Source organism: Leptonychotes weddellii, chromosome 9, assembly GCF_054177405.1.
Source record: "Leptonychotes weddellii isolate Sample4059 chromosome 9, ASM5417740v2, whole genome shotgun sequence".
In the NCBI taxonomy this organism is placed as follows: domain Eukaryota; kingdom Metazoa; phylum Chordata; class Mammalia; order Carnivora; family Phocidae; genus Leptonychotes; species Leptonychotes weddellii.
Window position 1 is genome coordinate 96,722,720 of NC_138377.1, and position 27,348 is coordinate 96,750,067.

General features: G+C 45.6%; 1 protein-coding gene across 1 annotated transcript in view; it reads left to right on the plus strand.

The window, feature by feature from the left end:
- NOX5 (NADPH oxidase 5) overlaps positions 1–27,348 on the plus strand; it is an 86,543-nt gene that overhangs the window by 51,492 nt on the left and 7,703 nt on the right. Inside the window, 10 exon segments of the mRNA XM_081831331.1 lie at positions 13,657–14,020; positions 17,519–17,648; positions 19,474–19,625; positions 24,010–24,222; positions 24,224–24,342; positions 24,477–24,495; positions 25,246–25,364; positions 25,367–25,401; positions 26,670–27,175; positions 27,261–27,281. Of these exon segments, the coding sequence (XP_081687457.1) occupies positions 13,971–14,020; positions 17,519–17,648; positions 19,474–19,625; positions 24,010–24,222; positions 24,224–24,342; positions 24,477–24,495; positions 25,246–25,364; positions 25,367–25,401; positions 26,670–27,175; positions 27,261–27,281 (1,364 nt within the window). The 5' untranslated portion in view covers positions 13,657–13,970.

Sequence of the window (27,348 nt, forward strand, 5' to 3'; positions counted from 1 at the left end):
CAAATGGCCTATAAACAAGTCCTTGTGATCCTTTCTCCCAGATGTGACTTGCATAACATGAACGAGGTCTACTCTTTTTTGGCTTTAAAATATACACTCCTGTGCATGCTTCTACACTATGTCCCGAGGCAGGGAGCAGAGGGAAAAAAAAGCCTCCATGGAGCAGATGAGAGACTGAGTCCTAGAGAGAAGGTGACTTTTCCAAGCCATACAGTGAGTTAGCAGGCTGGGCTGGGGTGGTGGAGCCCCTTCTCCTGACAGATGCCTGGAGCTGGTTGGCCCTCCGATCCTGCTGACCCTCTTTAGAACCAGAAAGGGGCACTGTGCACAGTTGACTGGAGTGGGGAGATTGCTTTGTGGGTTGCTCACATATCCAGGCCACTTCAGTCATTCACTAAATATTGACCAAGTGACTATCACAGCCCAGGTACTGTTCGAGTCTCGAGAATCATTTGCTAATAAAACAGACATAAGTTCTCACCCTGCTGGAGTTTACATTCTAGTCTAGGGGAGGTGGACAAAAAAAAAAGAACAACAAACAAATGTCATAAGGAAGCTCATCATATAGTGTGTCAGAAGATGATGCATGCTGTAGAAAGAAGAGAGGAGGGCAGGGTAACGGGAATTAGTAGTTTGGGGTCAGGTGAGATCTAATTTTAAAATAGGGTGCTCTGGGCGAGACTTCCATCAAGAAGGTGTGAGACAAGCAAAAGCTTGAAGGATGTAAGGCAGTTAGCCAGGTAGATGTCTGGGAGAAGAGTGTTCCAGAAGCAATAGTCAGTGCAAATGCCCTGGGGCATCTAACTTACATTTGAACAGAATCTCCAGGGCAGCTGAGTGGAAAACAGACTATAAGGCGGTGAGGGTGGGATAGGGAGGTGAGTCGGGCTGTCAGAGTAGTCCAGGTGAGTGGTGAAGGTGGCTTTGGCTGTGGAGAGGTAATCAGATTCTGTATCTATTTCCAGTGTAGAAGCAATAGGGATTTGTTTGTGGGTTGGATGTCAGGTATGCAGGAAAAAAAGAAATAGATGACTACTCCACCTATAGTTTGAAAAGCTCCGTAAATGGAGGGGGGAATCATTCACTGAGATGGGAACGCCAGGTGGCTCAGACTTAGGGATACCACGAGTTCAGTTTGGGACACGTTAAGTTTGAGATGCATGTTGACATCCAAGTGGAGACGTGAAGTAGGTGGTTGGATCTCCTAGCCCACAGTTCAGGGCATGTATAGAACTTGCCCATGCAAGCCAGGGAGTTAGATGAACTTAACAGGAAGTTAATCTGTAGAGAAAAGAAAAGATGTGTGAGGACTGAGCCCAACTTTCAAAGGTCAGATGAAAGAACAGCACTTATCAATAAGGCAAGATGCTGAGAAGGACAGTGAGTTAGAAAGGACACCAGGACAGGACAAGATCCTGGAAGTCAAATGAAGACAGAGGTGCAAGAAGGAAGGAGTACCCTCAACTTCACTGAATGCTGCTGAGGACTTAGAATGACCCCTCCGCTTAGCAGGTTATTGGTAATCTCATTAAGAAAGGCTTCTTTTGGGGAAAGAAGTCTGATTGGCATGGGTTTCCCTACCCCCACCCCCCAAAAAATGGGAATGAAGAAGTAGAGACTGAGTATAGGCAACTTGTTCAGGAAGTTTTGCTAATTAAGGAGAAATTGGGCAATCGCCAGAGGCCTCAAATGGGTAAGACAGTAGGGCTCCAGGGCATAAGTGGGTGACCCATGGTCTTCTCTGGGGTTTGTCCACATCTTAGTGTCCTTCCCTGACCTTTCCTCCAGCAAGCAGGGAAAATCCATGGGCTACAGACTCAGGACTTAAAATCAGGGCCAAGAAGGAATAAACAATCTGCCATAGGGATAGAGTGAAAACATGTCATACCTTTGATTGAAAGAATGTAGAAAAATGAACTTTATTCTCCCCCCCAAAAAAAACCCAACCAGTTGTGAGCATGACTATATAAAAGAAGCTCAGTGTCCCCTCCACAGGAAAATATGCCCCAATTCATTCAAGAAGTGAGGAAAAAAGGAGTTCACGATTTTCCTTCCATGAAGACGTTTCACTTCTCCACTAATCAGGCAAAGGCAGATCAAAACTGCAAAGTATCCTTTTTTACCTGATGGACAAGTATTTTAAAGAATAATCCCTAGTATTCACAAGTGTTTGGTGAAAGAGGCATTCTCTGAAAACATGGGTGGGAGAGAAAACTGGTTCAAGATTCGGGGAAAGCAATTTGGCTTTATTGAAGGACTTCAGAAAGTTTATACGTTTTACCCCCAGCAATTCCTCTTTTGGGAATCCAATTGAGAGAAACCACTGGAAGTTTGGACAAAGATTGAATCACAAGATTTCTCAGAAACCTGTTTACAGTAATGGAATAAATGTAGGAAAATCAAATGTCCAGACATAGAGCACCAGCTTACAACATTCGGACACATTCATATTTAATAATATGAGAAATGCTTAGTATATGTTGGTAAGTGGGGGAAAAAGCTACAGAATTATTTCAAGTGAGTGATTCCATGCTATCTTAGAGATTGCGCATTCACTCTCCAACTCTGTCTAGTTTAAAAATTAACCTATTGATTCAGTTATTTTAAAATTGTAATAACCATATTATTCTCCATATTTTTTTAAAGATTTTATTTATTTATTTAACAGAGAGACACAGCGAGAGAGGGAACACAGCAGGGGGAGTGGGAGAAGGAGAAGCAGGCTTCCCACTGAGCAGGGAGCCCGATGTGGGGCTCGATCCCAGGACCCTGGGATCATGACCTGAGCCAAAGGCAGACACTTAAAGACTGAGCCACCCAGGCACCCCCATTCTCCATATTTCTAACTGGGTTTTCTTCACACCAGCTGAAACTAGTTTCCTTTCCTTTCTGCCCATTTTTATTTCTCAATTTTTTTTAATGGGTGTTTTTCTTTCCTTTCTCTCTTTAAAGACTCTACATATGCTTACAGAATGAATTCTCCCTATTATTGGTTTGATTGGCTATCTGCTTAGCATTCATTCTTTTTGGGTTTTTGGGCATACCAGCTTGTTGGCTCACCTTGAATGGGGTGTGTGTGTGTGTGTGTGTTCATGCTCTTTCTCTAAAAGTTTCATGGTTGTTTCCATCCAGCTTCTTGGGCCGCCCAATTCAACGCTGGTCTTGGGGGCTTGGGGCTCCCATCCATGGAGATCTGAGGACATTGTGAGTGCAGTCCCCAAACTGCAGTTGGCCTGGTCCAGCCCTGGGTGAGGAGGTTATGTCAACTCCTCTTTTTCTCCTACGTACAAAATATAAGTCAGTCCCAGGCTTTTTTCAGCCCTGTCCCATAATCAGGGCTCCCTCAGCCCAAGGCTCACATCCTTTCCCAGGAGCACAGTTCTTAGAAGCTGCACCCAGAGCTGAGCAGGACTAGAGCTTCCATTCGACAGGCACTGTGTGCTTCTGTTTCATCACTGGTCAACAGAGATGTTTATCTTATTTTTGATAGCAGCTCGTCTTTTAAATTTTTATCTTTATGTATTTACTTTTTTTCAAATTTTTATTTAAATACTAGTTAGTTAACACACAGTGCAATATTGGTTTCCGGAGAATTCAATGGTTCATCACTTACATATAATACCCATCACCCATCTAGCCCACCCCCGCCCACCTCCCTCCATCAACCTCAGTTTGTTCTCTATTGTTAAGAGTCTCTTATGGTTTCTTTCTCTCTCTCTCTCTTTCTCCCCCTCCCATATGTTTATCTGTTTTGTTTCTTAAATTCCACATATGAGTGAAATCATCTGGTGTTTGTCTTTCTCTGACTGACTGACTTCGCTTAGCATCATACCCTCTAGCTCCAACCACATCTTTGCAAATGGCAAGATTTCATTCTTTTTTTTTTTTAACATTTCTTAAAAAAAATTTTTTTTTTTTTAGATTTTATTTATTTATTCATGAGAGACAGGGAGAGAGAGAGAGAGAGGCAGAAGCAGGCTCCCTGCCGAGCAGGGAGCCCGATGCGGGACTCGATCCCAGGACCCCGGGATCATGACCTGAGCCGAAAGCAGACGCCCAACCATCCGAGCCACCCAGGCGCCCAAGATTTCATTCTTTTTAATGGCTGAGTAATATTCCATTGTATATATATACCACCTCTTCTTTATCTATTCATCAGTCAGTGGAATTTGGGCTCTTTCCATAGTTTGACTATTTTTGATAATGCTTCTATAAACATCAGGGTGTATGTACTCCTTCAAATCTGTATTTTCGTATCCTTTGGGTAAATACCTAGTAGTGTAATTGCTGGATTATAAGGTAGTTCTATATGTAACTTTTTGAGGAACCTCCATACTGTTTTTCAGAGTGGCTGCACCAGTTTGCATTCCCACCAACAGTGCTTGAAGGTTCCCCTTTCTCTGCATCCTCACCAACACTGGTTGTTTCCTGTGTTGTCAATTTTAGCCATTCTGACAGATGTGAGGTGGTATCTCATCGTGGTTTTGATTTGTATTTTCCTAATGATGAGCGATGTTAAGCATCTTTTCATGTGTCTGTTAGCCATCTGGATGTCTTCTTTGGAAAAACGTGTATTCCTGTCTTCTGCCCATTTCTTAACTGGATTGTTTGTTTTTTGGGTGTTGAGTTGGATAAGTTCTTTATACATTTTGGATACCCTTTATCAGATATGTCATTTGCAAATATCTTCTCCCATTCCATAGGCTGCCTTTTAGTTTTGTTGATTGCCTCACTGTGCAGAAGCTTTTTATCTTGATGAAGTCCCAACAGTTCATTTTGCTTTTGTTTCCCTTGCCTCCATTGATGTGTCTAGCAGGAAGTTGCTACAGCTGAGGTCAAAGAGGTTACTGCCTGTGTTCTCCTCTAGGGTCTTGATGGTTTTCTCTTTCACATTTAGGTCTTTCATCTATTTTGTATTTATCTGTGTATAGTATAAGAAAGTGGTCCAGTTTCATCTGCATGTGGCCGTCCAGTTTTCTCAATGCCATTTGTTGAAGAGACTGTCTTTTTTCCATTGGATATTCTTTCCTGCCTCATCAAAGATTATTTGACCATGTAGTTGTGGGTCCATTTCTGGGTTTTCTATTCTGTTCCACTGATCTATATGTCTGCTTTTGTGCCAGTACCATACTGTCTTGATCACTGCAGCTTTGTAATATAACTTGAAGTCCAGAAATGTGATGCCTCCAGCTTTGCTTTTCTTTTTCAGAATTACTTTGGCTATTCGGGGTCTTTTGTGGTTCCATACAAATTTTAGGATTATTTGTTCTAGTTCTGTGAAAAATGCTGTTGGTATTTTGATAGGGATTGCTTTAAATCTGTAGATTGCTTTGGGTAGTATAGACATTTTAACGGTATTTGTTCTTCCAATCATGAGCATGAAATGTCTTTCTGTTTCTTTGTGTCCTCTTCAATTTCGTTCATCAGTGTTTTATAGTTATCAGAGTACAGATCTTTTACCTCTTTGGTTAGGTTTATTCCTAGTATATTATGGTTTTTGGTGCAATTATAGATGAGATCGATTCCTTGATTTCTTTTTTTGTTGCTTCGTTATTGGTGTATAGACATGCAACAGATTTCTGTACATTTATTTTTATATCCTGGGACTTTGCTGAATTCATGTATCAGTCCTAACAATTTTTTGGTGGAGTCTTTTGGGTTTTCTATATATACTATCATGCTGTCTGCAAATAGTGAAAGTTTGATTTCTTTCTTGCTGATTTGGGTGCTTTTTATTTTTTCGTTGTCTGACTGTTGAGGCTAAGACTTCCAGTACTATGTTAAATAGTAATGGTGAGAGTGGACATCCCTGTCTTATTCCTGACCATTGGAGGAGAAGGTCTCAGTTTTTCCCCATTGAGGAAAATATTAACTTGGGTCTTTTCAGGTGCCTGGGTGGCTCAGTTGGTTAAGCGTCTGCCTTTGGCTTAGGTCATGATCCCAGGTTCTGGGATGGAGTCCTGCATCAGGCTCCCTGCTCAGTGGGGAGTCTGCTTCTCCCTCTCCCTCTGCCCCTCCTCCCTGCTAGTGCTCTCTCTCTCAAATAAATAAATAAAATCTTAAAAAAAAAACAACAACTCTGGGTCTTTCGTATATGGCCTTTGCCATGTTGAGGTATGTCTATCTATACCTACTTTGTTGAGGATTTTTATCAAGAATGGATGCTGTATTTTGTCCAACACTTTTTCTGCATCTGTTGAGAGAATCATTTGGTTCTTACTCTTTATTAATGTGGTGTATCATGTTGATTGATTTGCAAATATTGAACCACCCCTGCAGCCTAGGAATAAATCCCACTTGATCATGGTAAGTCTTTTAATGTACTGTTGGATTCAATTTGTTAGTATCTGGTCGAGAATTTTTACATCATCAGGGATATTGGCCTGTAATTCTCCTTTTTAGTGGAGTCTTTGTCTGGTTTTGGAATCAAAGTAATGCTGGCCTTGTAGATGCTGTTTGGGAGCTTTCCTCCCATTTCTGTTTTTTGGAACAATTTGAGAAGACTAGGTATTAACTCTTCTTTAAATGTCTGGTAAAATCCCCCTGGGAAGCCATCTGGCCCTGGACTTTTGTTTGTTGGGAGATTTTTGATTATTGATTCGATTTCTTTGCTGGTTATCAGTCTATTCAAGTTTTCTATTTCTTCCTGTTTTGGTTTTGGTAGTTTGTATGTTTCTAGGACTTTGTCCATTTCTTCCAGATTGCCCAGATTTTAACATATAATTTTTCATAATATTCTCTTATAATTGTTTGTATTTCTGTGGTGTTGGTTGTGATTTCTCCTCTCTCTTTGTGATTTTATTTATTTGGGCCCTTTCTCTTTTCTTTTTGATAAGTCTGGCTAGGGGTTTATCAGTTTTATTAATCCTTTCAAAGAACCAGCTCTTAGTTTCGTTGATCTGTTCTACTGTTTTGTTTGTTTGTTTCTATATCATTTATTTCTGCTCTAATCTTTATTATTTCCCTTCTTCTGCTGGCTTTAGGCTTTATTTGCTGTTCCTTTCCTAGCTCCCTTAGGTGTAAGGTTAATTTGTGTATTTGAGACTTTTCTTGCTTCTTGAGGTAGGCCTGTATTGTTATATACTTCCCTCTTAGGACCACCTTTGCTGCATCCCAAAGGTTCTGGACTGTTGTGTTTTCATTTTCATTTGTTTCCATGTACTTTTTTATTTCTTCTTTAATTTCTTGGTTAACCCAATCATACTTTAGTAGGATGTTCTTTAACCTCCATAGATTTGCGGTCTTTCCAATTTTTTTCTTGTGGTTAATTTCAAGTTTCATAGTATTATGGTCAGAAATATGCATGGTATGATCTCAGTCTTTTTGTACTTGTTGAGGTCTGATTTGTGACCTAGTATGTGTTCTATTCTGGAGAATATTCCATGTGCACTCAAAAAGAATGTGTATTCTGCTGCTTTAGGATGAAATGTTCTGAATATATCTGTTAAGTCCATCTGGTCCAGTGTGTCATTCAAATCCATTGTTTCCTTGCTAATTTTCTGCTTAGATGATCTATCCATTGCTGTAAGTAGGGTGTTAAAGTCCCCTACTATTATTATAATATCAATGAATTTCGATATGTTTGTTATCAATTGATTCATATATTTTGGTGCTCCCAAGTTGGGGGCATAAGTATTTACAATTGTTAGATCTTCTTGATGGATAGACCCTTAATTATGATATAATGTCCTTCTTCAGGACAATGTTACAGTCTTTGGTTTAAACTCTAATTTGTCTGATGTAAGTATAGCTACCCTGGCTTTCTTTTGACATCCATTAGCATGATAGATGGTTCTCCATTTCCTCACTTTCAATCTGCAGTTGTCTTTAGGTCTAAAATTAGTCTCTTGCAGGCAGCATATAAATAGGTCTTGTTTTTTTTATCCATTCGGATACCCTATGTCTTTTGATTGGAGGATTTAGTCCATTTACATTCAGAGTGCTTATTGAAAGATATGAATTTAGCGCCACTGTGTTATCTGTAGGGTTGGTGTTTCTGGTGGTGTTCTCTGTTCCTTTCTAGTCTTTGTTGCTTTTGGTCTTTTTACCCCAGTCAGAATCGCCTTTAGCATTTCTTGCAGGGCTGGTTTAGTGGTCATGAACTCCTTTAATTTCGTTTGTCTGGGAAACTCTTTATCTCTCCTTCTATTCTGAATGACAGCCTTGCTGAATAAAGTATTCTTGGCTGCATATTTTTCCCATTCAGCACAGTGAATATATCATGCCACTCTCTTCCAGCAGCTTGCCAAATTTCTGTGGACAGATCTGCTGTGAACCTGATCTGTCTTCCCTTATAGGTTAAGGACTTTTTTTTCCCTCACAGCTTTCAGGATTCTTTCATTGTCTGTGTATTTTGTGAATTTGGCTATGATATGTCTTGGTGATGGCTGGCTTTTGTTTAATTTAATGGGACTTCTCTGTACCTTTGCATTTTAATGCCCGTTTCCTTCCCCAGATTAGGGAAGTTTTCAGCTATAATTTGTTCAAATGAACCTTCTGCCCCTTTTTCTCTCTCTTCATCTTCTGGGCCTCCTATGATATGATTGTTAATATGCCTTAAGTAGTCGCTAAGTTCCCTAAGTCTACATTCATGATCCAATAGTTTTCTTTCCCTCTTCTTCTCAGCTTTATCATTTTCCATAATTTTATCTTCTATATCACTAAAGTGTTCCTCTGCTTCATCCATCCTCATTGTCATGGCATCCATTTGGATTTGCATCTCAGTTATAGCATTTTAAATTTTGGCTTGACTAGATTGGATTCTCTAGTGTCTTCTTTGCTTTTCTCAAGCCCAGCTAGTATCCTTATAATTGTTGTTTTCAATTCTAATTGAGACATCTTACTTATATCTCTATTGATTAAATCCCTAGCTGTTACTTCTTCCTGTTCTTTCTTTTGGGGTGAATTCCTCCATCTTGTCATTTTGTCCAGGAGAAGGAAAGAAAGAAAGAAAGATAGATAGATAGAAAGAAAGAAAGATAGAAAGAAAGAAAGAAAGAAAAAAGAAAAAAAGGAAGGAAGGAAGAAAGAATTTAAATCGTAGGTGGTGTTTTGGTCTGCTCGATAAAAGAAGCTAAATCCAAAAAATAAAAATTTTTTAAAAATTAAAGAAAATAAAAAATATTTTTTTAAAAAAAGAAAGAAAGCTAGATCATAGGTGGTGTTTTAGTCTGCTTGTTAAAGAAGCTAGATCCAAAAAATATAAAAAATAATACAAATAAAAATAAAATACAAAATAAATTAATTAAATTAAATTTAAAATAATAATAAAAATAAAAAGGAAGCTAGATCCTATTGGCTCTAGAGCTGAGGCTTTGCAGCACTCTGCGTTTGGCAGACTTGGTGTGGGCAAGGGGTTGTGCTGGTCGTCTGGGGGCAGGGTCTGTTGTGCTAAATCTCAGGTGGACTTGCACCAGTGGAGCTGTGCCTGCACAGTGCAGGAGGGCGTGCGTTGGTGTAAGCGGCTCAGGCCTCCATTAGCTGGTGCTGTGTTGCCCACTGAAGTCCATCAGTGCTGAGGGGCAGGATAAATATGGTGGTATCCAGGCCCTCTCCTCCCGTAGTGAGGAGTTTGCACTCACCACCCTTCAGAAAGCCCTCATAGAAGAGCACACAATCACCTCTTCTGTGTTCCCGGCTTCCGTCAGATCCCTGCCTTCACCCTGCCTGTGTCTGAGCTGTCTGCCTGCCAGGCAGCCAACACTCCTGTGTTCTATCTCAGGCATGACTGGGTTCCAGAACTCCAAATTTTAGAGATCTGTGCAAGCACCGATCCCTTGGGGGAGGTCTTGCTGCACTGGGGCCACCTACCGGTTTGTCCCAGAAATTGGCCTCGAGTCCTATGCTAGTGAATGTGGCAGCTCAGTGGCCCCCGCCAGGTCCCTCACCCCTGGAGAGGTTGAGCCCCCTCTCCCAAATGCACTCCAAGCAGAGGAACTGCCTCTCTCCATGTGACCCAGAGGATCCTCAGACCGTGCTGTCTATTCCCGGGTCTCCACCTTCCTTCACCAGAGCAGTGCCTTAAATCTTTAAACGTATTTTATCTTTCATTGCTTTGTGTGTGGTACAGATGAGGGGTCCTCAAAGAGTGAACTTCAGGCCATCTTAACCAGAAGCCCCAAATTGCAGCTTCTTACTTTTCTGACTCTGGCTTGTGGGTATGAAGGAAGTAACATTAGCATTCATACCCACCTTTTTCTGATTGTGGATCTTGGCCTCCCTACTCCATTTTCAGTTTTCCCCAGGAATTTCTCCCAGTGGGCATTTGATATCACATGTGCTCACAAGCCAGCCTGCTCAAATCCAGCCACTCAAATCCAGGTGCTCCCAGAGATGTTTACCATGTGGCAGCCATTTAAGGACAACTCCTCTCACTGCTCAGCAGCTGATGTCCTCCAAAAATTCAAGACCCCTGAGCCCAAATGGTATCAGAACCACCCAAATTCCCTGCAAAAGTGGAGAGAACGTCTCCTGTCTTTTCAGAGAGCTCAGACCAGAGTTCAAGGGTAGAGCTGAAGAACAGTCCCATATTTTCCTCCTCCTCTTTCCAGGGGCCATCTCAAGCCTTTTCTGCAAGGCTGTTGACCCAGAAAAGAGGCTGAGCTAAAATAAAGACAAAAGCATTTATTTGTATTCTCAGAACTGAGAATTCTGGGGAAACAGATGTAGGCAGCAACCCAAACTGCCCTCCCAGGGAACAAAAGTCAAGAAATTTTTTTTTTAAAGATTTTATTTATTTATTTGACAGCAAAAGAGACAGTGAGAGAGGGGACACAAGCAGGGGGAGCGGGAGAGGGAGAAGCAGGCTTCCCGCTGAGCAGGGAGCCTGATGCGGGGCTCCATCCCAGGACCCTGGGATCATGACCTGAGCTGAAGGCAGACGCTTAACCGACTGAGCCACCCAGGCACCCCAAGAAATTTTTAAAGACAGAAGGGAATGCTTTTATATGTTGTTTACAAAGAATTTTGATTGGTTTGGGGGGCAGAAAACAAGCCTTGGCTGAGTATAATTGGTTGCTAAGGCTCTCACTAAGCTAAGTCTCTTACTGTAGCAAGTTGCAAGTGTTCAGGTGGAATCCTTAGAATATTTGCAGTTTGGCCAGGTTCAGAAGTTCATGGTTCCACCGGTTGAAATGTCCAGGAGGCCCAGCTTCTTTATGGCCTCCCAGCTCCATGAGAGGAGACATAGGTGAAACCCCTTGACATAAGGGAAACCATTCCATTTTACCTTTCAAAAGGCAAACCAGCCCATGCCAGCAGGTTCATCAGAAACTACTCCCCTCCGAATCCCGTGCTGGGCCACCTTCTGCATGTGACTAGAAAGGAACACTTCATTGTAGCAGAGATTTTATCTGGATGGGTAGATTGCAGTGATTTTTAAAATCTTTTTTGTGCTTTTATATATTTTCCTATAATTAATGTTTATAAGTTTTGTAATCATGCAAAAATGTTGATGGGGGGAAAAGTATACTTCCCAAATGTCGGTTAGAAGAAAGCCATGTTCAAAAATGCATATTCACAGTGTTTATCATCCTCCTTCTAAAAATTCACATTTTGTCCATATACTAGGAGATAAACTGGACTTTCATCTGTCAGAACTTTGGCAAGTACTTGATCACGTTGCTCCTTTGCTTTATATGTTTTACTGGCTCCCCAGAAATCAGGGCAGGGCCCTCGCTCTTTAGCTCACCTCATACTAGACCCTCCTGCTCCTGGTTCCAGTTCTGCTTTCAAGCTTGTCCTTCCCCATGTCATTGTTTAATTAGACCTGAACTACTCATAGCTTCCCGAACGCAGAATGCATTCCCATCTCCATGCCTTTGTGTTTGATCTTCTCGTTGCTCCCAATGTCCTTTCTGCTTTCTACCTGGCAAACTCCTATCCACACTCTAAAACCCATCTCAGATCAGTCACCTCCACTGGGAAGTCCTCCTGATGCTCTCTTCTGTATCTGCCTTGATCATGCTGGATTATTTTACTCATCTCTGTATACCCTGACTGTGCATGGCACATGGTGCTTCATAAATACTTGTCAAATGGAGGCAGGTTTATTCATTCCACAAATGTGTATGGAGTGTTCCCTATGTACTGAGCACCGTGCTAGTTTTCTGGGATTCAAAATTAATGAGCCAGAGACCTTGCCTTTCGGAGCTCACAGTCCAGTGGGGTAGACAGAGAACCATGCAAAGATAACCACAATGACAATAGGACACAGGCAGCTCTGCCTCACCTCTTCTCCTTCTTCCTTCTCTTCCTTAACTGGTCACAACTTGAAAGCATAATTCATCTTTTCTTTGCTTATTTCTTCCAAAGAATTTTCCATTTCCTACATGTAGTTTCTGGAGTCACTTAATAGAAGTTTCTATTTCTCTCTTCCCTCTAGCATGAGGAACACTCTCCGAATAGTCAACGTAGCCCCCAGATTGCTGCTTCCCAAGCGAGTGAACACCCCATGACTGGGGGTGTGCAAGTCAAGGTTGCCGACCACCAGGTCTGGTTGGGGTAGGGTGGAGGAGGGACTTAAGCTAAAAAAAAGGTGGGTTGAACTCTATGACCTTGAAGTTCTTTCCAGTCCTGATTTTAAGGAAAACACGTCAAACCTAAACCAAGATCATGGGGCTGAATTTCTCAAATGCTATCATCACAGCACAAACTCTGGGATAGTCACCCTTGAAAGAGAAACAGATGTTCTTTATCACCTCTGACGCTGTCTTAAATCATCTGGACCCAGTGAATTATGTCTCTTGCCAAATCAGAATGGAGAATTTTCAGAGATCACCAGATCACCCTGGTTCTGCAGATCTTACATTGCCTTGGGACTCGCTCAGTGAGAACTGGCTGAGCCTGTGGGCAGAGGAGTATGGGTGACTGCAAAAGGGCATCAGGTGAGCCCCTGATGACTCTGGAGTCCAGACAGAACTACAATCCAAGGAGCCCTTGAAAGTACCCCACCAGGGGCCACATAATCGAAGAAATTTCTTCTACCAGCTTGCCTGCTTTGAGACAAAACAAAACAGTTACTATTTCCCTCATTTTGGAAATTAGCAAGAGACATCTAAAATCACCCGTCGGGGGTCCGAATCTGCAACAGACGTCCAGGGTTATCAGCCTCGGCTGATGTCTTGCCAGGCAGGACAAAAAGTAAAAAGCACTTTGAATTTTAGTTGCAATGCGACCTTATCTAAGCATCTGTATAATTTCCCTTAGATTTTTGGCCAGTAGGGCTCACTGACCTCCCTCCCTCCCCAGGTCCCTTGAACTGGGAAACTCTTCACAGGACCGGTCCAATATATTTTACTCAATTCGTTGGGACTGAGCTTTGCTCCCCGTGTCGTTAAATGCACAGTCTCCAAAGTCAGCCCAACATGGCTGAATGCCTGCCAAGCCATCTGGACATTTTAGTCACCTTTCAGAGCCCCTTTTTCACCTTTGGTACAGTGATGATAATAATACCCACCAAACAGGGCTGTGTTTTGTATTTAATTGAACACTCTGTGTAAAGTCCTTAACACAGTGCATGGCTCAGAGTAAGTGCTTCAACATTTCTGTTGGTAATCAATGTTATTGGGATTGATGAAGTTTCACTTGGCTCATTAAGGGCTGAGCAGAGCCTGCTCCGACTTGATGGTGATTTTTTTTTTCACATTCTATTTCTAGATTTCCTACCTGCTGGTCTCCTTGAAGGAGGGGAAATGGAAGGGGAAGGTATCCAGCTGGACGAAAGACAGCCAACATCTTTCCAGTGAAATCCTTGCCCCACCCTTGCAGCAGGCTCCTTGTTGGCATTTCTCTGGACCAAGTCGGCCACTAGCCAGTACGTGGATGACTGAGGGGCTGTGGGTGTGAGCAGCTCTTTAGGAGAGTCAGGAAAAGGAGGAGCTGGGGTGAGGTGAACTGTGGGCTTCACAACACACGCTGCTGTACAGACCACAGCCTCTCTGGGATCTGTGGTCTAGAAGACAGGAGAAAGGATGAGCAGGCCAGAAGACCCAGCCCAGCCAGACCCTGAAAGCTGCAGAGGGTGAGTGGCTCATTTCTCTAGCTTTCCATGCCAGCAACAAGGGAAAGGCAAGGGTTCTTTGCCTTTGGTGGGGGAGCTACAAAGGATGACTGTCTGCCTGGGACAGAAGTCAGGAGACCTGAGCTCTGCTCTTGCCTGGTTACTAGCAAGCTGTGCAACCTTGGGCAAGTCACCTGACATCTCTGGGCCCGTTTTCACATCTGTAAAATCAGGAATTGGCCTAGGCAGAGTAATGACAATATCTAGCATTTGTACAGAGCTTGTCAGTTGCACTTTCCCAAATAGCATCTCATGTGATCCTCATAGCAGCCCCTGTTAGAGGGATGTTTGTTACGTGTTGCAGTTGAGCAAACCAGAGTGCAGTGGGGCCAGTGATCAGTTAGGGCAAAGCAAGCCTGGACCTAAACTCCTGGTCTCCTGAGGAAAATTCTGGCCTCTGCTGAGCACATTGTTCCCCCAGAGCTCTGAAATCTGAAGATTCCTAGCTCCTCGTCGAGGAGTTCTCTCTCCTTCGGAGCTACCTTCTTTTTCCCGCCCATCCCACCCTCCCTTCTTCCTGCCGGCTGTTCCAGCCTCTTCTCCGCCAGCTTCCCAGAATTTCTTCTTCTTCTGCAGGCCCGAAACACTAACATTTCCCAGAAGAGGGAAGTGTACACCAGATACCCTATCCCCACCTTCCCTGGGTTAGCATTTGCACACAGCCTATTTCCCAGAGTTCTCTCTTCTTTGTGGAATGCCTTCCTGTGGGTCCCGAGAGGTAAAGTAAGTGGGGCTGTTTAACTTCTAGGTGAGAGCCTGGACCAGCCGGCATGGGTCGCCAACATCCAGGGTGCTCATTAAATGTGCAGATTCCTGGGTCCCACCCCAAAGTTGGTGAGCCAGAGTGGGCATTTTAGCAAGCTCTCCCTGTCTCTTACAGGCAGGTATCACAGCTTGGGGGCTGCTAGTCTTCCAAGCACTGCACCATTGGACAGTGGGTGGTGGTTGACAGATTTCTTCATAGTGAACTATCCTCGTATATCTGGAAGGAGTCCTTCCTGATAAAGGTGGATTATTATTTTTTGAAGTAAATTCCAGGATTTAACTTGGTTATATTCTAGTTCGAGTGTTGCCTCTCTACCAGTTACATTTGTCTAGAATTTTCCTTTTTTTGTATACTATCTACATCGGGATTGGGTAATGCTAGCTTGGTCAAATTAAATTGGGAGTCTTACCATTATTTTTTTTTACCATCGGAGATAGTTTGATACTGGGCCTAGTCTTTGAAGATTGGATAGGACTCAGCTACAAAAACAAGCTGGGGCTGACATTTCACTGCCTTTCTCATTTCTGAAATGATTTTTGGTCCGTTAAGATTGTTACGTCTTCTTGAAATCAACTCATTTCCCTGAATTCGCCAAACATTTGCACCAGACACTCATATGTCTGTAGCCCCTCCATTTTTATTGCCTTTCTCAATATTAATGTTTTATTTTTTCCATTTGTTTTCTTTAATCGTGCTTTTCTACATACACTTTTCAAAGACCCAACTTCTTTTTTCACTGTATTGAAGCATAATTGATAAACAATAAACTGCATACTTAAAATGAACAATTTGATGAGTTTTTAACATATGGATACATCTGCGAAACCATCGCCATAATCAAAAATAAATGTATTATTTTGACCTTTTTTAGTTTTCTAGTTCCTGAATTTCGGATTTTATATTTAATGGTCTATCTTTAGATAGACGTGTGTATTTTATTATTTTTTCCTGGTTTCTTAAGTGGAAGTTAGCTTGTTTATTCTTAATTTTTATGTATAAACACAGTTGATCCTCATTATTCATGGCAATTATGTCCTCTAAATTCATCGCAAACAACGAATTAGGGAATTCTGAGCCTTTGCTCCTCAGGAAAATACAGGGTTAGGTTCCTGCCAACATCTAGTCACAAAGTGTTTTTTATCAAACAGTCAATATATAATCTTGTTTTATGTGTGATTCTTTTAAAGACTCCTTTAAAAATATAAATTGTTGATTTGTTAACATAGAACTCATGGTCAACAGCACTAGGACTCATGTCTGAACAAAGCTTACCTAATACACATATTTTTCCTGTAAGGCGTATCCCAGCCTTTTTGTGCTTAGGAACACTAGTCAGCATTTCAACACCACTCTTGGGGCCATTTTAAACAGCAAAATCACTGGTACAGCGTGGGGACTATAATCAATGATATGGTAACAGTGTTGCCTGGTAACAGATGGTAGCTACACTTGCAATGAGCACAGCATAACTAGAGATACACCTGAAACTAACATAACATTGTGTGTCAACCACACTCAAAAAAAAAATTTTTTTTAAGAATGAAAGAAATAAAGAGCAAAACAACCAACAAAAAGCACAAAAATTCAAAACTTGCAGCACTCAGTAGATCATGCAAAGGACACTCGTTCTCAGTATGAAAGCTGAAACAAGAAGGCAGAGGGTCCCCTTATTCAACCTCAGCTGGGAACCTGTACATCAGGCAACTCAAATTGATCACTGCTTTGCTCATGTCCACAATGTCTGGGAAAATGCTGCAAGTATTGGATTGGGGGTTACTAACAAGTTTCAACAAACAGGTGAATTCGTGAATATGGAATCTACAAATAATGAGGATCAATTGTAGCTAAATCATTTAACGTTCTATTGAACTCATGGGATACAGGCAAAGTCGTTCTCTCAGAGAAAAGTTTATGGTAATAGATCCTATAAATCCTCACTCACAGCTTCATTTTTGGTTTGCTGGGTTCTGATGCCACAGAAAGTGGCACTCATTTATCACTAACCTCTGTTCAGGTCATTGTGTAGTTAGCTCGTCTGGGAGGGTGTCAGTTTGCTGATACTCTTGGAACATCATAGAATATGCCCTGGACCCAGAGAGTCAAGACCCGAGGTCTGAGTCCCGGTGTGGCTTGTTCTAGAAGTGTTCAAGTAGAGGGTGGAGGCTCTGGGGCATGATGGAAAACACACTGGCCTTGGATTTGAACACTCTCTCTCACTGGCTGAATGAATTTCGCTAAAATATTCATCTTCTCTGAATCTATTTCCTCCCTATAAAACGTCATGACCCACCAGGTTGTGACAGAGACCAAACGAAGTAGTGGGTGGGAAGTATTTGGAAAACAGTGAAGAGCTGTTTAAATGTGAGGTGGGGAATATTGTCATCATGTTAATAGCATTCCCAGAGTGTGCCACTCTGACTTCAGGGCCACAATTTGGGCTCCATCTCACTGGGACCCTATCATTCCAGAACCTAAAGAGACATGAGTCCAGGCTGACTGATGCCAGATGGAAGAAAGAGACAGGGAGTTAGGGACGTAAAGAAGAAGCAGTCTTGGGGAGGCTCCTCTCCCATGGGCAAAGCTGATCCAACCCATGGAAGGCCCGAGGCCCCGGTTAGAAAAAGGCACACGTCCTGGAACCACCAGGAGCCCTTGGCCACCCCAAACCCATAACCAGTCTCCTTTTCTTCCAGCGCCATGAGTACTGAGGAAGATGCCAAGTGGATTCAGTGGGTGACACACCAGTTTGAGACCGTTGCGGGAAAAGACCGGGAGATCAACCTGCAAGAATTCAAAGCAGCCCTGAATGTGAACGAGGCAAGTGTCCACTCCGGAAGTGGGCCCTGCGTTCATAACGGAGGAGCTATCTGGCTCTCAGGGACACAGTACCTCACAAGGAGGGAAAGATCGCTCCCCAGGGGGTCCTCAGGGCTTCCGGCCCCACCTCTGAGCAGGATCCGAGCGTTTCAGTCTCTGTTCCTGATGCCCTCCCATCTCTCTGGTAGCCGTGCCTCCTGGGGTCTTCAAAACAACATGTAAAGTTGGGTATCAGGAGCTTGCCAGATCTTAAGAAATATTTTTGGCCTCATATTTTCCACCAGCCTCATGGGCAGAGTTGACGCTATGATGTCTGTAAGTCTCCTTCCAAGAAATAAGCTTCTCAGTGATCTGTATCCATGAAACTCCCACCCCATTCCCAAACCCGCTCTCATTTCATAAGTTCTCTGCCCATTCCTGGAGGAGCCTGCATGCCCCACAAACAGGGGAGACATCCGCAAAGATATGGGGGTAGTGAGCCTGCAAATGTTAACTTCTCCCCACACGTTTTATGGGCTGGCATCTGGTGGTGGCCTGTGTCCTTGATAGGGGCGAGCCAATGAGCATTTGCATGTCCCTATTTGGATCAGAGGGCCCCTCACTTGGTGGTAGCAGGGAAACTGCTAAGAACTCTAAATGCCATGCCTCCTTCCATAGTAAACATGGGGAAGGAAAAAAAGACATTCTGCCTAACAATACATTACACTCTTTTTTTAAAAAAATATTTTATTTATTTATTTATTTGAGAGAGAGAGCACGAGCAGGGGGGATGGAGGGGGAGGGAGAAGCACACTTCCCGCTGAGCAGGGAGCCTGACTCGGGGCTCGATCCCAGGACTCTGGGATCATGACCTGAGCTGAAGGCAGACGCTTAACCCACCCAGGCCTCCCAATACATTACACTCTTAACAGGACGCTGTAAAATACCTTAGATAGAGACCACTCAGGATGGTAGAGAGTGATAAAGGCATTAGCCAGGGATCCAGGGAAGAAAGAGGAGCCGAGGCAGGGCTGAGTGTCTACAGCAGACTTCGGCCCCCACTTCCTGCTTGTGAACTCCTCATGGTTTCTTTAGGTCAGACATGAAGCCCTGCGAGCCCCTCTCCCTGCCTCGAGAGGAGCCTCCGGGGCCGGCATATCTGGGGCACTGACCCCGCCTGTCTTAATTTCTGTGCTGGGGGCCTAACACCAGGCCTGGCAAGTCGGGCGGGGCTGTGCAGGACATGATTGCTGAATGAATGGATGAATGGATGAATGAATGAATGAATGAGTGAACGAGTGAATAGAGTGAGTGAATAGGAGCTTAAGAATCAGCCGGAAGTGTAAGCGCAGGGACCCTAAACAATAAGTACAGGGACGATCCAGGTGCTCAAGTGCCATCTACCCTCTAAGACCTTCCTGGTTCACTTGTCCCGTGTGTTCACCCCAAGGGGAATGAGACAGGACCTGGGAGGAGCCTGCATTTTGCATGTTGAGGGGTCTGGACTGCAAGGCTGATGGGGGTGACGGGCATGTAGGGGACAGAGAGCCTGTACAAATGACCAAGTGTGAGGGGCCAGCAGGGGGCCTGAGGCCCAGACACAAGCCCAGCCTCACTGCTGGGATCTGAACCGTTCTTCCACGGGAGTCCAAACTTGCTCTAGGCCAGCAGGAGGGGCCGGGCACAGCGCCCCCTGGTGTGGCCAAACGGGCCCATCACACCCGGTGCGCAAGCACTGGGAGCCTGCGTGAGGCCCCCCACCCCACAGCGCATGCGCGCACACCCTGCAAGCCTTCAAAGCCCGGGCGCCGCGGCCACACTGTGCCCATCTCCCGCCCTTCTCTGGCCACAGTCCTTCTTTGCCGAGACATTCTTCACCCTGTTTGACCCCGATGGAGGTGGCACCATCACCCTCCAGGAGCTGCTGGAGGCGCTGACCCTGCTCATCCACGGCAACCCCATGGACAAACTCCAGTTCCTCTTCCAGGTGTACGACGTCGGCGGCAAGGGCTCGGGAGGGACGGGCGGGCGGGGGGCGGGGCGGCCTCAGTGGGAGGGGCAAAGGGATCCGCCCACCTCAGTGCGAGTTTTCTCCAGACCAGGCGGATGGCTCCGCCCCCCCGTGTGCCCCCACAGTCTCTCTGTCTGACCACTGCCTCCCTCTGTGGAGACGTGGGAGAAGGGGCCGCTCTGGCCCAGGAGACAAATGCCCTTGATTCGATCTCCAGAAGCCTGAACTTCTTTTGAAAGTTTGAAAAAAGAAATTGCTTTATTTTTTTCCTTATTATAACATATGTCTACTGAGAACATTTTAGACAATAGAGAATGGTTTAAAGAAGAAAGCCAAAATCACCCATAACAGTTTTCTTTTTTTTTTTTAAAGATTTTATTTATTTATTTGAGAGAGAGAGAATGAGAGAGAGAGCACATGAGAGGGGGGAGGGTCAGAGGGAGAAGCAGGCTCCCTGCCGAGCAGGGAGCCCGATGCGGGACTCGATCCAGGGACTCCAGGATCATGACCTGAGCCGAAGGCAGTCGCTTAACCAACTGAGCCACCCAGGCGCCCCCCATAACAGTTTTCTATACTGCCTTCTAATTGATCTCTCTGTCTCTCTTTCTCTGTACACAGCCCCACACATTTTTTTTAAATGGGATTACACCATACATACTGCCTTTTCTTGCTAAACAATATAAACACTTGTTCGTGTAAGACTATATTGCTTTCTAACCTCATTTTTACTGCAGCAAAATATACATAACATTAAATTTACCACTTTAACCGTTTTTTTAAGCGTCAGTGTAACAGCATTAAGTGCATTCACATTGTTGGGCAACCATCACCACCATCCACCCACAGAACTTTTTCATCTTTCCAAACTGAAACGCTATACCCACTCAACACTAGCTCCTCTTCTCAACACCAGCTCCTATTCTGCCCTCCCCAGCTCCTGGCAACCACTCTCTCCTTTCTGTCTCTAAGAATTTGACTACTCTAGGTATCTCATATGAGTGGAATCATGTAATACTTGAACTTTTGTATCTGGCTTATTTCACTTAGCATAATGTCTTTAAGGTTCACCATGTCGTACCATGCGACAGGATTTAATTCTTTTTTAAGGCTGGACAATATTTCATTGTATGATACCACATTTTGTTTATTCATCCATCTGTCAGTGGACATTTGGGTTGTTTCCACCTTCTGACTACTGCGGATAATGCTGCTGTGAACACAAGTGTGGGTCTTTGGAACCCTGCTTTCCATTCTTCGGGGTAAATACCCAGATGTGGAATTGCCGGATCATATGGTAGTTCTATTTTTAATCATTCGAGGAATGCCCTATTCTTCCACAAGGTTATACCATTTTCCCTTCCCACCAGCAACGCACAGGGTTCCAGTTTCTCCACATCCTTGCCAAGACTTGTTATTTCTGTTTCTCTTTTTTAATAGTAGCCCCCTACTCAGTCGGTTAAACGTCTGCTTTCGGCTCAGGTCATAATCCCAGGGTCCTGAGATCAAGCCCCACATTGGGCTCCCTGCTCAGCAGGGAGTCTGCTTCTCGCTCTGACCCTCCCCCTCTGGTCATGCTCTTTCTCTTGCTTTCTCCCTCTCTTTCAAATAAATACGTAAAATCTTAAAAAAAAAAAAAATAGTAGCCACCTTAGTGTGTATGAAGTGGTAACTCAGTGTGTTTACAGCATCACTTTCTGTGACCGTGTCCAATTCCACCCTTTGTACATATGTGACCCTGTGTCCCGTGCAGCACAGCCTAGGAGTTCAGATCTCTGACTGGGAGGTCAGGCTGCCAAAGTTCAGCTCCACCACTTATTAATAATCACGGAGCCTCGGGCAAGTCACTTAACTTCTTTGTGCCTCAGTTTCTCTACCTCTCATATGTGAATAATGGTTATAATAACAGTCTACACTCATGAGGCTGATGGGATTAAATTAGTTAGCTTATGTAGACTCAGAACAGTGCCCAGCACACCTTTATAAGTGTTAGCTGTTATTTATTACTGGTTATTCAAACCCCATTACCAAAATGGAGAATTTCATTGTCTCCCCATTCCCACCACTTTCTTTTCTTTTCTTTTCTGTTCTGTTCTTTTCTTTTCCTTTCTTTCTTTTTTCTTTTGCATTAAAAATGACACTGCTATGAATGTCCTGCTTTTAAATCTTTGGCAACTGTGGGGCATCAAGCATCTCTGAGGCCCTGGAGTCATCAGAGGAAGGAGGACTCCAGTTGGAAAGAGGCGTCCAGTGAGACTGGGATGATGGGTGAGGCCAGACTGGACAGGCCTTGGTGGCCAAGGTTTGGTCTCAGTACAATTAACCATGGGGAGCCACTGAAGAGTGTTGAGCAGAGAGGTCACTGGGCTGGATTTGCATCCTGAAAAGCTCAACCTAGCTGCAGGCCTTTTCCCGGGCAGGGCCCTCTGTCCTATGGGGTTTCTTTAGCTCCCAGTCCCACCTGACTCAATCTAGCCAGACCTCATTCCTGGAACCCACTTCCCAAATTGGCCCCCTTCCCCTAGTACACAGGTAGTTGGCCACACCTGCTTCCTGAACATCTTTCTCAGACCCCCCCCCCCCCCCAGTCTCCATGGGACAGTCCTTACTGACTGCTTCCTGACCACCAAGCTTTGCTCACTCCTGAGAGGCTGGTTTGTGACAGGAAAAAGAGCACACTCACCTTCTCCTTGCAGGCAGTGGTGGGGAGGAAGGCAGGACAGGGCAGGTGGAAGGAGATTTGTAGTTTTATGGCAGGAACCAGAGGGCATTCCCTTCCAGTGGCTTCTGTTTTCTCTGAGAGCCAGGCGGGGAGTGGATGCACATGGAGGTGAGAAGTGGTCCTTGCAGGCAGTAGTAGGAGAGTGACCTCACAAGAGAAGCAGGAGAAAGTTGCCGGGCAAGTTGAAGGCCTTGCTGTGGCTGGGGATCAAAGCTTCCTGCTGTCTTGACAGCTTTTCTTCAAGAATGTTCTATCAGCTGCCCTGGTGCAGGAATGGAAAGAACAGGTGGCTAGATTCACTCAGGGATGGGATACATTTAGGTCACTGGAATAGAAGGACAGCAGGACAAGGAAGAGGAATGTGTGTATGAGAATAATAGTGAAGGGGGACCCTGGATTTGAAACTAGCCAAGGAGTGAATAAAGCTGGTTGGATGAGAGGGTGTGAAGGCAGCAGGGGAGGGACACTAGATGCAGTTAGAAACCTGTTGCATGGTGGCTCTTGACTGGGAAAGCTGAAGGACAGGAGGCGTGACTAGAGAGTGGTACATTAGACTCTGCACTGTCATGTGATTACAGACTTTGGCTTGGGCCTTTATGATGATCAAAATACCAATAAGACTTTCCATTTATATGCAGCTACCTTCTTCCAGATACTGCAGTAAGTGCTTTATAATTGTTATCCTTGAACCAGTTCTGAAAGGGAGGAATTATTCCCATTTTGTAGATGAGCAAAGGAAGGTTCGCCGCTCCAAAGGACTTACAGCCCATCATCACAGTTAGTAAGGGGCAGAAACATGAAGCTACCTCATGTGTGTCTCCCTCCAAATCAGGCCAAGAGCTCATTAATCATGGGCCCTGCTGCTCATGCAGAGTGGAAAAATATACAGAAAAAAATGGCCCAAATCTCATCTTGGGTAGATTTGGCTTCCTTGACACATCACACCTTTAGTCACTCATGTTCACATAAGACCACATGACTGGACTTGGGGGCTCAGCTCTGACCTCTCAGGACAACATGGAAAAGCAAGATCTGCTACAAGTTAGAGAACAACAGGGAACTTTCCCTCACCACCAACCCCTGTACAATTTGCCTCTGGATAATTGAGGCTCTGGGCATGTAGCTCCTTACAGATTAAGCAAGTGTATCTTCTCTCCCGCCTCCCCCCCCCCTTTTTTTTGGAGAGAGAGAGAGCTCCAGTGGGGAGAGGGGCAGAGGGAGAGGGAGGGAGAAGGAGGGAGAAAATCTCAAGCAGGCTCCAAGCTCAGCGCGGGCCCAACAAGGGGCTCGATCCCACAATCCTAAGATCATGACCTAAGCCAAAATCAAGAGTCAGATGCTTAACTGATATAGCCACCCAGGTGCTCCAAGCAAGTGTATCTTCTGTGCAGATGGTCTTGGAAGCTCAGTACTTAGAGAGGAGGCTGCAGATTCTGGAGAAAGGCATGTACTAAAGCTAAGATTCTCTATGCTTGGGGAGGAGTTTATCTCCACTGAGCTGGGCAGTAGGGAGCCATGGAAGGTTTCTGAGCTGGGGATGATATTATGTACTTTGATTGCCTGGTCTATACCCCGAAAGGGACTTGGTTGGCAGAAAACTGGAGGGGGGCGAATAGCGAAAGTTCACCACTTCATGCAATCGTTGGGCACGGGGGAATCTGTAGGTAGAGAGTGGGGTCCCGGGCAGGCCCTCCCTCGGCTTCATCCCCACTTGGGACAGGCAGCGGCTCCATCGACGTGGATGAGCTGCGCACCGTGCTGCAGTCGTGCGTGCGCGAGAGCGCCATCTCGCGGCCGGACGAGAAGCTGGACCAGCTACTGGAGCTCTTGGGAGTCCGCCGACAGGACTGCAACCGCGCCATCACCTTGGATCCGGAACGAGCTGCAGCGCTTCCCCTCGGTCATGGAGAACCTGACCATCAGATGCGGCCCTGTCTCTGGCGTGGGCACTGCCCGTGTAGAGGTTAGATTCCAGGTGTGCAGAGTGGCCGGTAAGCTCCGGGGATCCCCCAGCCCCGCCCGCTTTCTCATTGGGGACAAAGGTCCGTTCTGCGGGGAGCTATGGTCATGTCTCCGCTTTACAGTGTTTTTTCAGAATCAACTTCACAGTACTAAGCACCTACAGTGGGCTGGGCATTTTTACAAATATACCCGTGCATTTTATAGCAACGCCCAAAAGGAAATTAGTTACCTCACCGGAAGTAACTTACCTGGGATCACACAAATAATTAGCAGAGGCAGACATTTATTCAACTTGGTCGAGCAGGCACTGTTAATTTATAAGTAATTTATGCCAATAAACAAATGCATAAACTAGAGAAGTGCTAAATTGAACAGAGCTATGGAGGAAAATAAAATAGACGGGGTGTAACGACACACCCAAGTTTGTCTGACTCCAAGCTCTGAAAAGGGCCGCTTTTGTAGTTCATTCTTTTTGTGTATTAGCTTACTTGTGGGTTATTTACCACAACATATCTCAGGTTTTTCCATCCTTTTCGATTGCCTTTTTCCCCCCTTCAATTGGTAGGTAAGGGAAGTAATAGAAACAGCCGTGATTATGGCATCAGACAGATGGGAGTTCCATCTTGGCCTTGCCTAGCTGTGTGACTCTGAGCAAGTCGCTTGACCTCTCTGTTTCCTTCTAGAAAGGGAAGCCAGCCGCTTGCCGCGAGGCTCCAGAGAGTTGGTGGGTTACGGTGGGCGTGAGGTCTCTAGGTTCCCACTCGGGTGCTGCCCGCCACACCCCACGCGGATTGCCCCCCCCGCAGCCCGCCTGGCCCGTGCCTCTGAGCAGAGCCCCTCTCTCGCAGCGCTACGCACTGGCTGAAGCCCCCCCCCCCCCCCACCGCCCAGCCACGCTGGCGCCGTGCCCGCCCTCTGACCTCCGCCTTCTCCAACCACCGCAGCCACCTGCTCTGTCTGGCCGCCGATGCGGGCCTCCACGTGCTGCTCTTCGCGCTGGCGGCCAGCGTGCACCGGGCCCTGGGCCCCAGTGTCATGGTGGCCAAGGGCTGCGCCAATGCCTCAACGTTGACTGTAGCTTCGTCGCGGTAGGAGTCCACGGGCACAATGCTGGGAAGCAGGCCGGGAGGGGGGATCATGCTGATGCAGGTTCCTCATAGCCCAAGGGACCCACACGTGGACTCCCGGAGTGCCAGGGCAGAAGGGTACCTCAGCCGTCAGCTGCATCAGTCAATACTCGGTGGACATTGAGGCCCAGAGAGGGGCAGTGACTTGTCCATAGTCACACAGCCTATAAAACACAGCCGGCAATTTTGTGCACTTACTATGTACAGTCACGGTGCTAAGCCCTTTCTATTTGATGTTCACAACAACCTGTGGTGGCCCCAGGGCAGGTGAGGTGGCTCCCGTGCAGGACTCCAAGCAGACAGAGAACACAGTAGGAGCCCTTGAATGCCAGGCTGATGAGTCAGAACTGATACTCCGGGCCAGGGAGTGAGGTCTCCAAGCATGTTTGATTGTGCATTGCTATAATTAAAATAAAACAGAAACAGAAAATGAAAAACCCTTCCAATGACCCAATATGTGCTCATTTACTTATAATGATATGCATGCCCTGTTACCATTATAGTACCGTATAAGGCAAGAGTCATCGTGAACGGTCAGGGATGTACATCTTTAGTTCAGATACTCTTCTTGATAATGTCAGCTTCTTATGTGGGTTTTATTTTTATCCTCAGAACTGGCTACATACCAAGAGTCAGAGACCCATAATTCATTTGCTTGGTCACTTGCTTTATTAACACTGCTTTCAATCAGCACTTTCTCCGCAGGAAATCTTGTCTTTTCTGTGAGAGGTAGTTTAACTTGGTTAAAACCAGACAACGTCATCTGCAAGTCTATGTATCTTTGGCACACATATATTGAAAGCAAATGAGCAAGGAGGGAGCCCTCGTCCAAAGCCCCTTTGGAAAACCCGGTCTTCCTCCAGGACACCTTGAGAACTAGACATAACACGTGCCCGTCTGACATACAGACTAAATGAGGGCACCGTGTCAACATGGATATTAAATGTTAGCAAAAGCTTCTGTGCTTCTCATGTGTTTAGGTAAAAGTAATACCAGCAGTCATTCTGTAACATTTTCTCTTCCTGCCCCAATTCCGGAGACCCTGCTTTGGACACCTCGGCTGTGGACCTAGGGGGGCAGCGAAGGCTTGGGGACAGGGGAGATGGTGAAGGGGCCCGTTGGGGAGGCACAGCCCGCTCAGAGGGAGGCGGGGAGACAGCTGCTGGGGAAAGAACGGGGCCGAGAAAGAGAGAGCCAGGTGGGGGCTCTCCGCTGCTCTGTCCAGCCAGGTGCTGATGCTCGGGCGCTGCCTGACGTGGCCGCGGGCCACCTGGCTGGCCCAGGTCCTGCTGCTGGACCAGAACATCCAGTTCCACCAGCTCATGGGCTACGTGGTGGTTGTGCTCTCCCTTGTGCACACTGTGGCCCACGTTGTGAGCTTCGGTGAGTGGCCTGGGGCTGGGGGAGAGGACCTGGGTGGGCCTTTCCCCAGCCCAGGACGTGGGGCACAGCCCCTGTGTGTCCTGCAGGCCCAATGGGTGGGGAAGGGGTGTCCTGTATCAGCCAGCGGTCTGGATGGAAGTCTCTACCCGCGTGGGTGTCTGACGGGGAGGGGTGGGGCCCCCGAAGGAACAGTGGAGAGGGAAGAGCTTGCCTTATGCTCGTCTCCAGCGCTCCAGGCTCAGTCCGAGGCCAGTGCCTTCCGGTTCTGGGAACTGCTGCTCACCACCAGGCCTGGCATCAGCTGGGTCCATGGCTCGGCCTCCCCGACCGGTGCTTGTCTGCTCCATCTCCTGTGTCCGGAGGGGCGGCCCCTTGCCCCTTTGCTCTCCCAGGCTGGGCTTCCCTCTCATTTCCTGCAGAGCCCAGGAGGTGCCCAGGCTGATCTGCATATCATGTGCGTGTGATTTGGGGTCTGCCATTGGGTCGTAGTATATGTCTGCCAAGTGGAAAATGTTTTGCTCTGGA